At 50.7% G+C, this 15,122-nt stretch overlaps 1 protein-coding gene and 2 non-coding genes across 3 annotated transcripts in view; all 3 read right to left on the reverse strand.

The window, feature by feature from the left end:
* Positions 1-15,122, reverse strand: part of LOC120375611 (zinc finger protein 850-like) — a gene marked incomplete at its 3' end in the record, with an annotated part of 610,246 nt that overhangs the window by 50,312 nt on the left and 544,812 nt on the right. Inside the window, exons 7-8 of the mRNA XM_039496347.1 lie at positions 11,061-11,265; positions 9,095-9,560 (exon numbers count right to left, since the gene is read on the reverse strand). Coding sequence (XP_039352281.1) covers positions 9,095-9,560; positions 11,061-11,265 — 671 coding nt within the window. The remainder of the gene's footprint in view (positions 1-9,094; positions 9,561-11,060; positions 11,266-15,122) is intronic.
* Positions 1,869-1,940, reverse strand: TRNAA-UGC. Its single transcript has one exon. It is a non-coding gene; the product is annotated as a tRNA-Ala (tRNA).
* TRNAC-GCA lies at positions 3,966-4,037 on the reverse strand. Its single transcript has one exon. It is a non-coding gene; the product is annotated as a tRNA-Cys (tRNA).

The following is a 15,122-nucleotide window of genomic DNA, read 5'->3' on the forward strand; positions in this document are numbered from 1 at the left end:
GTCTTTCTAGGGTCATGTAGTAAGTTGGGGTTTTTTTGGCAGAAGGGGGTTGCAGTTAAAGGAAGTTTGAGAAACCCTGGCATAGAGCCTCTGAGTATGTCTAGACTTGGCTCCCTGTGGCAGATCAGACACTGAAAGTGCAGCCATGGAGACACCACACACCAGCCTTGCCCAGCAGGCAAGAATCAAACCTCCACAGACAAATGCCTGTTGCTTTCTAACCCATCTCCCTCAGCCACCACCACTTAACAAAGGGGCTTTTCTACACTATGGTTCTGGTCTCACTGAAGGGCCATTTCCAGTTGTTTGCTCAGACCAGCATTAGGGAAAATGGTGCCCTGGGCAAAGATTGTACTTTGGCACTTCCCCATTGCCCCTGGATCCCCACTCCCCCTTTACCACTAGCTCCTGCACTCCCAACCCTTGCACCTCCTTCACCCCTAACTCCTGCCCCCTCCTTTGCCCCCTTTGCCCTTAACTCCCTGGGCCACCAGCCATTGCCCCTCTCCTGCAGCCCCTTCACATGGCTCCAGTGCTGGGGGGCCTGCACTTGTTCTCCCTTTCCCTGGGCTTTGGCATCACTAGCCCCTGCTTAGCGAGTAGGGTTCAGTGGTTCCCAAAAAGTGGGGCATGACTCCTAGGGGGACACAGAGGAACATTCATGGAGTCAATGAAATCAATTGAGCTTCTTCAGTCTCTCGCTGTAGACATTTCCCTTGTTTTTAAAGGCAAAAATCCTGATCTTTCCAACGGGAGCTGCTGCTTCAATGATTAGTTTGGGGAAGGATTTAGCTGCACTCAGAGATCTGCCCGCGGGTTACAATCTGCGATCCGAAGGGTCGAACGCAAACAGCGTTTAGATGGGACCGTTAGTGCCGCCCCCGTGTGGCCAAAGACTAGAACTGAGCAGCAGAGTTTACAGCTGGAGCCTGGGATGCTCCTGAACAAACTGGGCCCAAAGCCTCTCGCGTGGGATCCTCGCTGTGCAGCAGGAGGCGGAGGGAAGCTGATTGTCAGGGCTCAGGGCAGCTCCCTGCCAGGCTGAGCCGGTGTCTGTGCTAAGCTCGGCATCAATCAGGTGATTCTGGGAAGTTCGGGGTCCCCGGGCTCCCACAGGAGGGTGAAGCAGGTCATCCCTGGAGCAGGTTAAAGCTGCAGGGTGACAGTGGGGCTGCTGCCCCTGTGAACAGCTGCTGTAGCACCGCCTGGGCAGGACAGGGAGAGCCAGTTATACCCCCCCCCCAGCCTGTATCGGGGGATGGGAGCACTCACACCCTGGGGACCCACCCACCAGAGATCTGCTGGGGGGGAGGGTGGCACCCACACACCCAGGATGTTGTAGGAGGGGACAAGGGCATCCACACTCCGGGATCCTCTGCAGAGGGACGGACACCCACACACCCAGGATTCTGTATGGGGGGCAGAGGTACCCGGACACCTGGGCTCCTGGACGGGGGATGGGGGGCACTGAAACATCCGGGATCTTACCTGGGAGGACAGCGGCACCTGCAGCTCGACATGAGACGGGGGCGGGGGAAGCAGGAGCATTTCCCAGTTCCAGGCTGTCCCCGTCTGGCCAAGGCACAGAGCTCACAAGCAGAGTTTAAAGCTCCAGCTGCCAGGCCATAAAATAAGCCGGGCTCCCTGGCTGGTGCCTTTGATCCCAGCTCCTGGGGAGGCTGAGGCCGGTGGATCGCTTGAGCTCAGGAGTTCTGGGCTGCAGAGGGCTGTGCTGATCGGGTGTCCGCACTAAGTTCAGCATCAATATGGTGATCCTGGGGAAGCTTGGGGTCCCCAGGTTGCCTAAGGAGGGGTGAACCGGCCCAGGTCAGAAATGGAGCAGGTCAAAACTCCCGTAAAAATGAACTTGGAGATGCTGGGGATTGAACCCAGGGCCTCATACATGCAAAGCATGTGCTCTACCACTGAGCTACATCCCCACATGGGTTAGGTAGACTGTGGTTTACACTCAGAGCCCTCCTGTTTCCACTGCATCCAGTAACCTTGCAGAGCTAGTTCCACTAGATGATTAGCCTCATTCCAGCTAGGAGAGGGAGTGCTGGGGGCTCTGCAGTTTTTGACGTGGGGCTGTCTCAGGAGTCACAGGTGGCTTTGTTGGGGGGGTGGGGAAGTAGGGACTACAGGATGTGAGGCTGGCTGAAATGAACCTGCACAAAAAACCTCCCCCTTTGCTCCAGCTAAAGGCCCTACTTTGGCCTCTCCCCCTTTCATAAATATCTCCATATCTACCCCAGCTCTCAGAAACCCCCTCTCTCCCATGGGTGTTTTCATGGTTTCTTCCTTTTTTCATGGAGAGAGAGAGAGAGAGAGAAAACAAACCTATTAATTTGAGCTACCAACACAGTTCACAGCATGAAATACACAATTTTGTGTTCAATGAGTTGTGTTCATTTACATAGCATGAAAAAATATGTTTTGGGCAATGCATGAAAACCTCACTGCATTGAACAACCCACTGGATCTAGTCAATGTACTACAGAATATTTAAAGAAGTTAGGAAAGATGTGCTTATAAATTAATATGTTGTGCCATTTACATACGTACAAAACACAGAAGAAACTGAAATATTTGAGCTACTAAAATTTCCACTTTCTCACAGCATTTTAGTTCTCAAGGTTGTTTTAATTTGCTTATTTTTTTGGAACTAGAAATGGGGAAAGAGCACATTGAAGTCAGTAGAATTACCGCAATGAGGGATTAGTCTCATTATTTGCCACTAACAAAACCTTTGTTAACAGAGAATTAACTTTGACTGTGACTATCTCTTACCTTCCAGAACATCGAGTTCAGTAAAACTCAAACTCTGGAGAAACAGGGAATACAGAATGAGGGTACATGCCCAGATAACCTTAACTCTGCCCTCTAGAAGAGAATCCCTGATAGCATATGAGAACAAGGAAAGGTTTGGGGACAAATTACAGCTACTTCCCAAGAGTTTGTTTCTTCTGTAATTAATTGATCCTGGCCCCATCGATTGATCCTGGCCTGGTGTCTGGCTGTGGAATTTACTGTTTACTATTTTTATCCCAACATATTTAAAGATGAAACTGCTTTACAAAAGCTCCTTTATTCTAGGTTATACAAACAGGTCACTTCCCCAGCTATTTCAAGGAGATGGAATTTTCCTGACCCACAGGGAACTTAAACTAACATGCTCAAGATCACACATTCCTTAGGAGAAAACGAAGGGGAAAAAACAAAACCCACCAAACCGTTGCTGTTTCTACCCAAATGATCAATGAGACCAGAAAGTGAGACTGTGCAATTAACTGTCTGGTGCTACACTGACTCTGCAGTTACTTGGATGCAGACACACCCAGCTCTACGGTTGGGAAACGTACAGAGACTCTGCTGCTGCTCATGAACTAGCAGCACATGACCTCTGAACAGCTGCCATTCGAATGCATCTGAAAGTTACAAGGAACAATGATCTGTGTTAAAGGAAGGTTGCCATTTATTAGAGCCCCAGTTGATGCCGCAAAGAATCCTGTGGCACCTTGTAGACTAACAGACGTTTTGCAGCATGAGCTTTCGTGGGTGAATCCCCACTTCTTCTGATGCAAGACACAGTAGATGCCGTGTGCACAAAGAGAGGTTTGAATGTGTAACAGGGAGTTTGGTAAATCTTGGTTATTTTAGTTTTGTAACAGGCTCCTGTCCACCTCCAGTAGAGTTTTCAGTCCCAATGGCAACTTACTTACCAATTGTAGCCCATAGAGGCCAAGGACCTGCAAATGTGTCTTCATGTGCCTTTGTTTAATTGATGAAAACAAACCTAGACACTTAGAGGATTGGAACTGATTTCAGCTGGGGGCCATGTTTGCTAGGTTTTTATGCATTTGCACAGGAAAACATTGAGTGTGTCCCATTCAAGGATGCTTATTTAGTGAAGCTCCTGAACATACTGGAAATGGAAGTATTTTTATTGAGAGAACAGGTTTGGGAAGGGGCACTTGGATTTGAACCAAGGACCAATTGATCTGCAGTCAAACACTCTACCACTGAGCTATACCCCCATGACATTTGCAGAGGCAAGTCAGTGATCTTAAGGATTTTAAAAGACGGGCTCTGCCTCAGCTAGCTCCTTTTCTATTCCCAGACCACAGGGGTTTAAAAATGGGGTTTGATTAAACTTTATATACACATGTAGACACCACAGCTTGCACACCCACCAGCATAGCTTCCCCCCACTGACATAGCTACCACCTCTCAGGGAGATGGGTTAACTACACGGACAGGACAGCTCTCTCCCCTCCGCTTAGAGCAGCTTCATTATTTATGAATAGGTGGGAAATAACCTCCTGAATGGACAGGCACCAATGTATCAGATATTGCTGTGCCTGCATTCAATATGGGTAACGGGTCATATTGGGCTGGATTAGTAGGAGCGTTGCCAGCAGATCGAGGGAAGTGATTATTCCCCTCTAGTCAGCACTGGTGAGGCCACATCTGGAGCATTGCGTCCAGTTCCCCCTCCCTCCCACTACAGAAACAAATTGGAGAGAGTCTAGGGGAGGGCAACAAAAATGATTAGGGGGCAGGGGACTTATGAGGAGAGGCTGAGGGCAGGGCCGCCCAGAAAGGGGCCAGGGGGGGCAATTTGCCCCAGGCCCTGCAGGGCCCCCAGGAGAATACAGGATTCTATAGTATTGCAACTTATTTTTATGGAAGGGGCCCCTGAAAGTGTTTTGCCCCAGACCCCCTGAATCCTGTGGGCGGCCCCTGCCCAGACCATGGTGCTGTCCCCCCGCTCCACCCTCCTCCCTCGTTCTCCTCCCTCCGAGGTCCCACCTGTGCTCTGCCCTCACTCCCATTTGGCCACTTCCCACCCCTGCTCTTTGGCTGAGGCCTGCTGGTCCACCTTCCGCTCGCTCCTCTCCTCCCCCTACCCCATGGTCTGCCTGCTGCCCCCACCTCTCTGCCCCCTCCCCCGAGACCTGCCCTGCCTATCGCCCCCACCTCTCTGCCCCCTCCCCCGAGACCTGCCCTGCCCACTGCTCCAACCTCTGCCCCTCCCCTGAGACCCCCCCTGTCCACGTTCAGTCGTCTGTTATTCCAGGACACATCAGGGATGGAATAAAAAGCTGAGTTTACTCCAGGGTGAGGAAAGAAAGGCGCCACCAACCCCCTGACGTTGCTGCTTTATTAACGTGTTTTAATTAAACAGCTATTGAATGTCCACCCTATGCCCCTTGTGTCACCAGAGCACATCCATGCTAGCAGTTTTGGGATGGCCACAGACAGCAGTGCACTGTGGGTAGCTATCCCACTGTGCAACCGGCTGCAGGGTGCTTTGGGAAGGGTTTGCAATGCCTCACGGGCTGGTACAGCATCACATGATGCAGGTTTCTCTATCCCATTGTTCCATGGGCATCGTACCAGATTGCCAGCTGTTTTTCAACTGCCGTGTGTGTGGCAGGATAGAGACTGTTTGTGTGGGGAGAGACAGTGAGTGTGTTGAGGTAGGTAGGAGCGGATCATTATTATCCCTACGTGAAAGAGGGAGAAGCTAAGGCTGAGAAAGGAGAATTGACTTGTCTTAGGTCACACAGCCAGCCAGTGGCAGAGTTGGGAGTAGGACCCAAGAGCCCTGATTTTCAAACTAACCATCGGATCTTGCATCCGAAGAAGTAGGTATTCACCCACGAAAGCTCATGTTGCAAAACGTCTGTTAGTCTATAAGGTGCCACAGGATTCTTTGCTGCTTCTACAGAACCAGACTAACACGGCTACCCCTCTGATACTTGACATCGGATCTTGAATTTCAGACATTGAATGACCTGAACAAAGTGCTCTCAGATGAGCTCCACACCAACAACAGTGCACAGTAATTATTGAGCAAGTATTTGAGGAGAACTGCAATGTTAGAGAGAATCATGAACTGCTCAGAGACAATTAATGCAGAGAAGCAGCAAAATTCATCAAACATATGACTGGTTATGACTTATTTACTTGGTCTTAAAAGAGAACAACAAGGACCTGAGTCTCCTCCCTGTCAATAACCACCTGCTCAGCCAATCAGGGTAGAGACTGAGGACGGGAGGCTGAGGGTTCTCACCAGAGAGCCCAAAGGATGGCCCAGGTCATCAGTGGGGATCACTGCCCGAGCACTATTTCAGCCCCATATTTTGGGTGGACCTCCCACAGTGGGAGCCGCCGAGCACTCCCCTGCAGCGCGCGCGCGCACACACACACACACCTACCTACCTACCTCCTGGTGTTGGGAGGGGAACAGATGAAAGGACAAAAGAAGCAAGAGACAAAGAGAAAGGAGTGGGGATGGATGGAGGAAAAGGTGAAACAAAAAGGACAAATCCTAATGTCCCCAGTGATTCTGAGGGACAAAATCCCAGGTGTGGAATACAATTCTGCCTCCTTAAGCTCGTGTTTTTCATGCCTAGAATTCAACTGTCACCAGATGGATCAGACTGAACAGGTTTCAAACCTCAAGGAGGCTCTTACCTTCTAAACAGGGACGGCTGTTTTCTAGTAAAATCACGAAAAGGGAAGGAGAAAACTCGAAAGAGGTTCCTCCTGGCGCTGACGTCCGTGAACCTGAATACGGTCTCAGTCCTCAAAGAGAGACCTGGAGAAGGAGACTTGCTGAAGCAAAGCCACAGGGGTCTCTGAGGTTTCCCTGGCCCCTTGCCCATGTCCTGCCTGGCTGATGTCAGCATCTCTCTGTGAGGTCACCACCTCCCCACCACCTTTGACCAATAGTCTGAGGTCCTGCAAAAGGCCTTTGTGATGTAACTGCCACACCCCTCCCTTGCTGTGCTAATGTCCTGCCCCTGGCCAGGCACTTTGGAGGTTTGAGCTACTCCCTGTGGATCACCCCACTCAAGGAGCGTTCGTTCTAGGAAGCAAGCCGGCTAGACAGGAAAACATCAGATGCTGCTCCCAATGCTACACTCAGTTTTTCAGAAATTAGTCAACTTTATGGCCAGAAGAGACCATTAGAGCATCTAATCTGACCCCCTGCATATCACAGGCCTCCTGTATGACACAATAGCTACTTTTGGGGCAAACACATTCCAGAAAGGCATCTAGTCTTCATTAAATTACATCAGGAGATGGCGAATCCACCAATTTCCTTGGTAGCTTGTTCCTGTGGTGAATCATCCTCGCTGTTGACTATTTGTGCCTTATTTGTAATATGAATCCTTGGTCTGGCTCCTAGCCCCTCTCCAAGGGTTGCAGCTGTCTGGAAGTGCTGCCTTCCACGCCTTCCTCATTCACCCCTCATTCATTCAACAGGGCAACTGATTACCAAGTGGGGGGAAGATCTTATTCTACTTCTAGCAAAAAGACATTTTTCTTTTACCTTAATTATACTACCTTAGGGGCTCGCCATAACATACTACCAAGGTTCAATATAAAGTGATATACAAGTTATACAAAAATGCATAATGCAGAGATTTATCTACAACTGCATTGATTGACTGCGGTGTGCAGTAATATAGGGATCCCTGGGTGTTTGAATGAGGCTTTATACTTTGCGGGGGAGGCAAGTCGGGGTGAGCGGCGAGTCGGAGGCGGGCGGGTGGGCGAAGAGGCGAGCAGTGAGGCAGCAGGGATTCTAGGGGCGGGCATGGGGGTTTCTGGCAGGGGAGGAAGGAGGTGAAAAGAGGTGAGTGGGGGACTGACTAGGAGGGATGCAGCAAGCCAGCGGGGGGCTAGGGGTTGAAGAGGGGTGTGACGGTGGGGCCGAGCGGGGAGGGGGTGGGTCCTATTTTACCTCTGTGATCTGGTCACCCTGTGTGCACTGTTTCTTTCCCCCTCTACAGGCTTCCACATACCATCAGTGCCTTGCCAGCGGGCCATGCACCGTGAGAGATCTCTTCTCTTTGTGTGTGACTGTGAGTGTTTCCCTTGTGCATGAATTTATTCAACAAAATCTAGAGCTTCGTAATGGCTACCCTGAGTGAAAAGAAAAAGAATCAGAGCACAGCGTTTTCAACACTGAATGGACGAATAAATACGTACATAATGAGAACAATACGGTTACTAAAGTAAGCTTTCAAATTGCTAAGGAAATTGAAACTTTTCAGAAGTCGGCTGTCAAAAGGTGAAATGTGTCACTTGTGTACAGCGTATCCCTCAGCACAAACCTGCCGAATTAGGAGAAAAATATGCAAAGCACATTAATCTTTTGATTGAAGAATTTGACAGAAGACTTACTTTGTCTAAAGAAGACACCCAGTTGAAGCTGACTGAAGATCCCTTTTCTGTGGATCCAAAGGAAGTGCCACTAGATTTGCAGTTGGAGGTTACTGAATTTCCATGTTCGGCAGTTTACCGAAATAAGCACAGAGAAAGCAGCCTACGAGACTTCTACAAAAGTCTGGACAATTGAAAATACAAGAATCTTATCGAAGTTACACTGAAAACGTTCAGCATTTTTGGAAGCACTTACATATGTGAACATTTTCCATCATGAACATGAATAAAAACAAGCAACATTCTTCTCTGACTGACAACCATTTGGAAAACATTATGAAAATATCCACTTCAAATATGACCCCCAAATACGACAAGCTTGTTGCCGAAAAGAGATGTACTATCTCTCATTAAATTTGCAAGGGAATTATGAGAAGTACAAATGTTTTCTTTCAATGAAACAGGTGTTTTCATTTTACATAATTCATAAAAAAATTAAAATAATTTAAAAAATTGTTTGCTTTAATTGAAAATTTCTTAATAAAGTATCACACACACCCCCAACCTTCTTTTTCGGCTCACAGCTGTTTCAGCGGGTCAGCGCTAGGGAAGGAGGGTTTGTTTCCGTGGGGCTGGGCAGTGCTAGGGGGGAGTGTTTCTGTGGGCCAAGTGACACTGGGTGGGGTGTTTCTGTGAAGCCGGGCGGTTTCAGCCCTCAGCTGTTTTCTTTGGAGCAATATGGCCCTCGCTGCTTTATGAGTTGTGCAGGCCTGATGTGTAGGGCGTTTCTCTTGTGTGGATTCTCTGATGTCTGCTAAGATCTGAGCTCCGACTGAAGCTTTTCCCGCACTCAGGGCATGGGTAGCGCGTCGCTCGTGTGTGGATTCTCTGATGTGCGTTAAGGGTAGAGCGCTGGCTGAAGCTTTTCCCACACTCAGAGCACGTGTAGGGCTTCTCCCCCGTGTGGATTCTCTCATGTCTGATCAGGTATGAGCTCCAGCTGAAGCTTTTCCCGCACTCAGAGCATGTGTAGGGCGTCTCTCCGTTGTGGATTCTCTGATGGGTGATCAGGGCAGAGATGTCACTGAAGCTTTTCCCACACTCCGAGCATATGTAGCGCGTCTCTCCCGTGTGGATTCTGCGATGTGTAATGAGGTGTGAGTGCCGATTGAAGCTTCTCCCACACTCAGCGCATGTGTAGGGCTTCTCCCCTGTGTGGATTCTCTGGTGTGTGATAAGGTTTGAGCTTCTATTGAAGCTTTTCCCACACTCAGTGCACGTGTGGGGCATCTCACCGGTGTGGATTCTACAATGTCTGATAAGGTTTGAGCGCCGATCAAAGCTTTTCCCACACTCGACGCACGTGTGGGGCGTCTCCCCTGTGTGGATTCTACGATGTCTGATAAGGTGTGGGCGGTCATTGAAGCTTTTCCCGCACTCAGCGCATGTGTGGGGCGTTTCTCCAGTGTGGATTTTCTGATGTCTGATAAGCTTTGAGTGCCTATTGAACCTTTTCCCACACTCAGCGCATGTGTGGGGCGTCTCCCCTGTGTGGATTCTCTGATGTGTGATAAGGGCTGAGCTCTCATTGAAGCTTTCCCCGCACTCATGGCACATGTAGCGTGTCTCTTCCAAGTTGATTCTGTCACATGTTATAAGGTCTGAGTGGCTACTGAAGTTTTCCTTTGGCCTCTCTTGAGTCTCACAAGAACTGGCTATTTTTTGGAGTGCACAACTCCCAGAAACGTTCCCTTTGGATCTTCCTGATAACGTTCCATGTGGTTCTCCTTGCTCAGCATCTTCCTGCTGGGGTTTCTGCTCCTCATTCTCACTCACCATCACATCACCTGATGGGAGACAGAGAGAATCCAGACATAGGTCACTCCCTGAACTGGAAAGAAAGGAAATCTCAGAGAGAGAGATGGATAAAGGAGGAACCAAAATATGTGTGGGAGAGATCAAACCTATCAGGAGCTGATTTTCCCCACACCCATCCCCAGAGGAGAGAGGAAGGGATCAGTTTTGGTCTGCATCTCACCAGACCACTCAGGGGAAAGCGAGATCGGGGAGGGACCTGCTGCCAGTTGTCAGTCAGAATAGAAGGGAAGCCATGAGTGACTTCTGCCATAATGATTCCACATCTGCAGGGAACAATCATGTACTTGGAGAGCTCACAAGATCTTTGTACGGCATCCCAAATGTTTCTTGCATTCCCAGACTGTGCGGCCTGCGGGCAAGAGGCGGGGTAGGGCTGCTGGGTTCAGACCCCTGCCTGGAGGGGGGGGCACTGAGGAGGGAAGTGCTGGGCACGAGGCAGAGCCAGTAAGTGCCGAGTGAGGGGAGTGGGGCCTGGCCTGGGCTTGAGCTGCAGCTGGAGGGGTGTGTGTGTGTGTGTGTGTGTGTGTGTGTGTGCGACCTGCCCTGCCCCGACTGCTGCCCCCTTCCCTGGTCCAGGGACCTCCCCCCTGCCCCCCGGCTCCCTGCGGCCCCTGTGTTTGTGTGTTGGACAGTCACATCCAATCCCTTCACACTGCCCCCCTTTTCCCCTCCCCTTAGTTCATGGGGGGATGAGTCATAAGAACATTAAAATAGTTTAAAAAATTGTTTGCTTTAATTGAAAAATTCTTAATAAAGTACCTCCCCCCCAACCCTTCCTTTTTGGCCCACAGCTTTTTTGACGGGGCAGTGCTGGGGAAGGAGGGTTTGTTTCCACCGGGCAGGTGGCGCGGGAGGGGGTTATGTGTTTTCGGGGCCTGGGCAGCGCTGAGGGGGTTTTGGGCAAGGCCGGGGGGGGGGGTGTTGGCCCTCAGCTGTTTTCTTTGGAGTAATATGGCCCTCGCCGCTTTACAAGATGTGCAGGCCTGCATAAGGTTTCTCACCCGTGTGCGTTCTCCGATGTCTGATAAGGCTCGAGCGCTGATTGAAGCGTTTCCCGCACTCCGAGCATGTGTAAGGTTTCTCTCCAGTGTGGATTCTCCTATGTCTGATAACGGATGAGTGCAGACTAAAGCTTTTCCCGCACTCATGGCATCCATAAGGTTTCTCACCAATGTGGATTCTCCTATGTCTGATAAGGTTTGAGCTCTGACTGAAGTGTTTCCCACACTCATGGCATGTGTAGCGTGTCTCTTCCAAGTTGATTCGCTCACATGTAAGAAGGTCTGTGTGGCTACTGAAATCTTCTGATGGCCTGTGCTGACTCTCACAGGCTTTTGCTTTTTCTGGGAGTGCACAACTCCTGGACTCATTCCCTTTTGATCTTCCTGATAACGTCCCATGGGGTAATACTTGCTCAGTATCTTCCTGCTGGGGTTTCTCCTCATTCTCACTCACCATCCCAACACTTGATGGGAGACAGAGAGAATCCAGACTCAGGTCACTCCCTGCACCGGAGATAAAGGAAATCTAAGAGTGGAGAATGGGAAGAGGGATGAACAAACCAAAATATGTGCGGGAGAGATCAAAGCTAACAGGAGCTGATTATCCCCAAACCTTTCCCCAGAGAAGAGAGAGGAAGGGATCAGTTCTGGGTCCTCATTGCACCAGAATTCTCAGGGGAAAGTGAGATCGGGGAGGGACCTCCTGCCAGTTGTCAGTCAGGGTAGAGGGGAGCCATGAGTGACATCTGCCTAATGATTCCACATCTGCAGGGAACAATTTTGAACTTAGAGAGCTCACAAGGTCTTTGTTGGGCATCCCAAATGTTTCCTGTATTCACGGACAGTTTTTGACTTGGTTTAACCAATTCCTCACCTGTGCAGGCAGCTCTCGGGAGCACTTTTTTCTCAGAGCCCTGGAGGTCTGGGACCAATGGCTCTTCCCCTCGTTCCAGCTGCGAGATCACATCAGGTTTGGAAACTGGAAACCCTACTCCAGGCAAAGAAAACAAGGGAGGTCAGTGGAATTTGTGGGATACTTGTCACAAAGAATAGTCCATGGTTTTAACCCCAGCTCATTTTTAAGCAGTAACATCCCAAGGCCGGCTTCCTTGGCTGAAACTGGCAGGAGAGTTATTATTATTATAAATCATATTCATTACCTTAGTGCCTAACGGCCAACTAACAGTGGGTCCCCATTGTGATAGGCAAAGTACAAACAGAGAATAGTAGCTGGGCCATGCCCTGAAGAATTTACAGTCTAAATAGACAAGACAGACACAGATGGGGGAAGGGGTAGAACCCCCCAGCAGAGTGAACTATGTGATGGCAGAGGGACAGATCTGATGAACACAGGCATAGATCTTGAGACTGTCGCATTTAATGTTATGATTAGGGCCAGTGTTTTCCAGAAATTGCCGCTATAAATGCATTTTTCCCCCAAAATTACTCTTCATTTCTGGAATCACCCTTCATATCTGGAATTTCTGATCAGAGGGTGGGTGGGGCATGCAGGGTCACAACCCCCCAGATTTCTGCCCAGAGACACCAGACTCCTCCCCAGGGCGCAGGGCAGATGCTGGCTGTGGTTGAGACTTGCTGCCAATTTCTTTCCTCCTCATACAAGTCTGGGATCAGCAAAACCACCATGGAGCTTCCCCTGGGTAGGGGGGGCCCTTGGCAATGGGACGTCGGGCTCCCTCATCAGGCTGCAGAGCGGATGGCGCTCGCACCTGCTCTTGGCTGCGTCCACAGCACCTCTCCCCTGCTCCTCTCCCCTGCACACAGCTGGTTCATGTGCCGTCTCCCCAGCACACAGCCGGCTCTAGGCTCTCAATGCCCAGAGTCTGGGCCCCATCTCCCCCACACAGCTGGCTCCTGTCCCCTCCCCCCAATGCATTTTCATGTTGTAAAGGATTATATATTGCTCATGCTTGTCAATTACTCTGTTTTCATTGCCAGCAAACACTGGCCCTACTTATGACTGTTATCTGTATCTTTGAGCCATAGAATACTTCATAGACTATGATGCTGAGATGGGCCAGATGATAGCAGGGAGGGCTGGGATGGGTTTCCTGTGCAATCTGGTGTCACTAAGGGGTGATGAATGCCAGATCCTAAAGCTGGTTATGCAGACCTCCATCTTCTGAAGCTTTGCCCCATGAAGAAAGGGGCAGGGACTGATTTTACCTCTTTCAGGAGACTGAAGAAGACAGACTTTTGGGGGAGAAACAGCTGAGTTTGAGGTGACTGAGGGGAGTCTTTTGGGGCTACAAACTCACATGACCTGATAGCCAAGAGGTCAGCTTTTAAGGAAGGCCTAAATACACTTCGGAAACAACCAGTGATTCCCAAGAGGACTGATGAGGGGGCAATGGTAAATATGCATTTAGATGCTTTTCTTGTTTTATATCTTTTCCCCAGAAGACACACTGACACTGTCATGGACCCATAGGATCGGTGCAATGCCCTGGCTTTTAAATAGTCCTTGGGAGGTGTCCCTTGAGTGCACTAGATCCCCAGGGGGTCCCACTCTTCCACAAGGACAGGCCATGTAGCTTCAACACCTACGACTGAGCCTCTGGCTTCAACACTCCTATTTCAACCTGCGAGCTCTGCCAGCAGGTCCCAGCTGAACGACACTCCTGTTCAGAGAATGCACAGAGCAAGTTTTTGCTGTGACACTGGGCAGGGTTAAACATTGCAGGGTTTATTAGTCAACTAAAACACAGCATTGGAAAGTCCTTAGGACAGGGAAGCGAAGAAGACAATACAGTCCATACTGGCCAATGCCCTTGAGCCATGCTGCTGTAGAAAACGCTTTGGTTTCCTTTCACTGTGACTGTTCATTTGTCTTCGCTCCAGTAGAGCTTCCTGCATCTGTCAGCCCAGTTCTTCCTGCTCCCAAAAACTTAATGAGTCCATGTATACTTCACTCAGGCAAGCGGAGATCCTCCCATGGACAGGTGACAATTATTCCCTTGTCTGTCAGGTATTCCATTGATGTAGGCTGGTCCCAGCCAGTCCTTAATAACCCATTCATATCACCCCATGACAGATACATGACAAAACACCTCATGTCTCCTCCTCTTTCTAACAGGGCCGCCCAGAGGATTCCGCGGGCCCGGGGTCTTCGGCGGCGGGGGGCCCTTCCGTTCCGGGACCCACCACCGAAGTGCCCCAAAGACCCGCGGCGGGGGCCCCCCGCCGCCGAATTACCGCCGAAGCAGGACCCGCCACCGAAGTGCAGCCCGGTCTTTGGCCGTAATTCGGCGGCGGGGGGGGCCCCCACCGTGGGTCTTCGGGGCACTTCGGCGGCGGGTCCCAGAACAGAAGGGCCCCCCGCCGCCGAATTACTGCCGAAGACCGAGCTGAACTTTGGCGGCGGGTCCCGGAATGGAAGGGCCCCCCGCCACCGAATTACCGCCGAAAACTGGGCTGCACTTCGGCGGTGGGTCCCGCTTCGGCGGTAATTCGCCAGTGGGGGGTCCTTCCGACCCGGAGCGGAAGGACCCCTCGCCGGCGAAGACCGGGAGCGGAAGAAGCTCCTGGGCCCGGCCCCGCAAGAGTTTTCCGGGCCCCCCGGAGCGAGTGAAGGACCCCGCTCCAGGGGCCCCAAAAAACTCTCGTGGGGGCCCCTGTGGGGCTCGGGGCCTGGGGCAAATTGCCCCTCTTGCCCCCCGCTCTGGGCAGCCCTGCTTTCTAATCATGGCAATACCAATCAGAGAGGGAAACTGAGGTGTGTATTGGCATCATACAAGTATCACCAAAATTCCCACCTCTATCACACACACACTGCTCACAGCCCTTGGAGAGAAAGTAAAGCACAGGAACTGGAGGTTACTCCAGTGAACACAGTGGAGGAAAAGCTGCAATCCTCACACCCTGGTCAAAAAGGAGAGGCATGTGGGTCCCCACCCATAGAGAGGGGCTGGCTAGAGGCCTGATACCTGAGAGGCCATTCCTTGAGCACCCCGTGCAGGCAGGTCAAAGGCTTAGTATTCCAGGACTGTGACATCGCAAAAGCAAATTTTGGGGAATTAGGAAATCTAGTGGCTCAGGTGT

The sequence above is a fragment of the Mauremys reevesii genome, linkage group 12, assembly GCF_016161935.1.
Source record: "Mauremys reevesii isolate NIE-2019 linkage group 12, ASM1616193v1, whole genome shotgun sequence".
In the NCBI taxonomy this organism is placed as follows: Eukaryota; Metazoa; Chordata; order Testudines; family Geoemydidae; genus Mauremys; species Mauremys reevesii.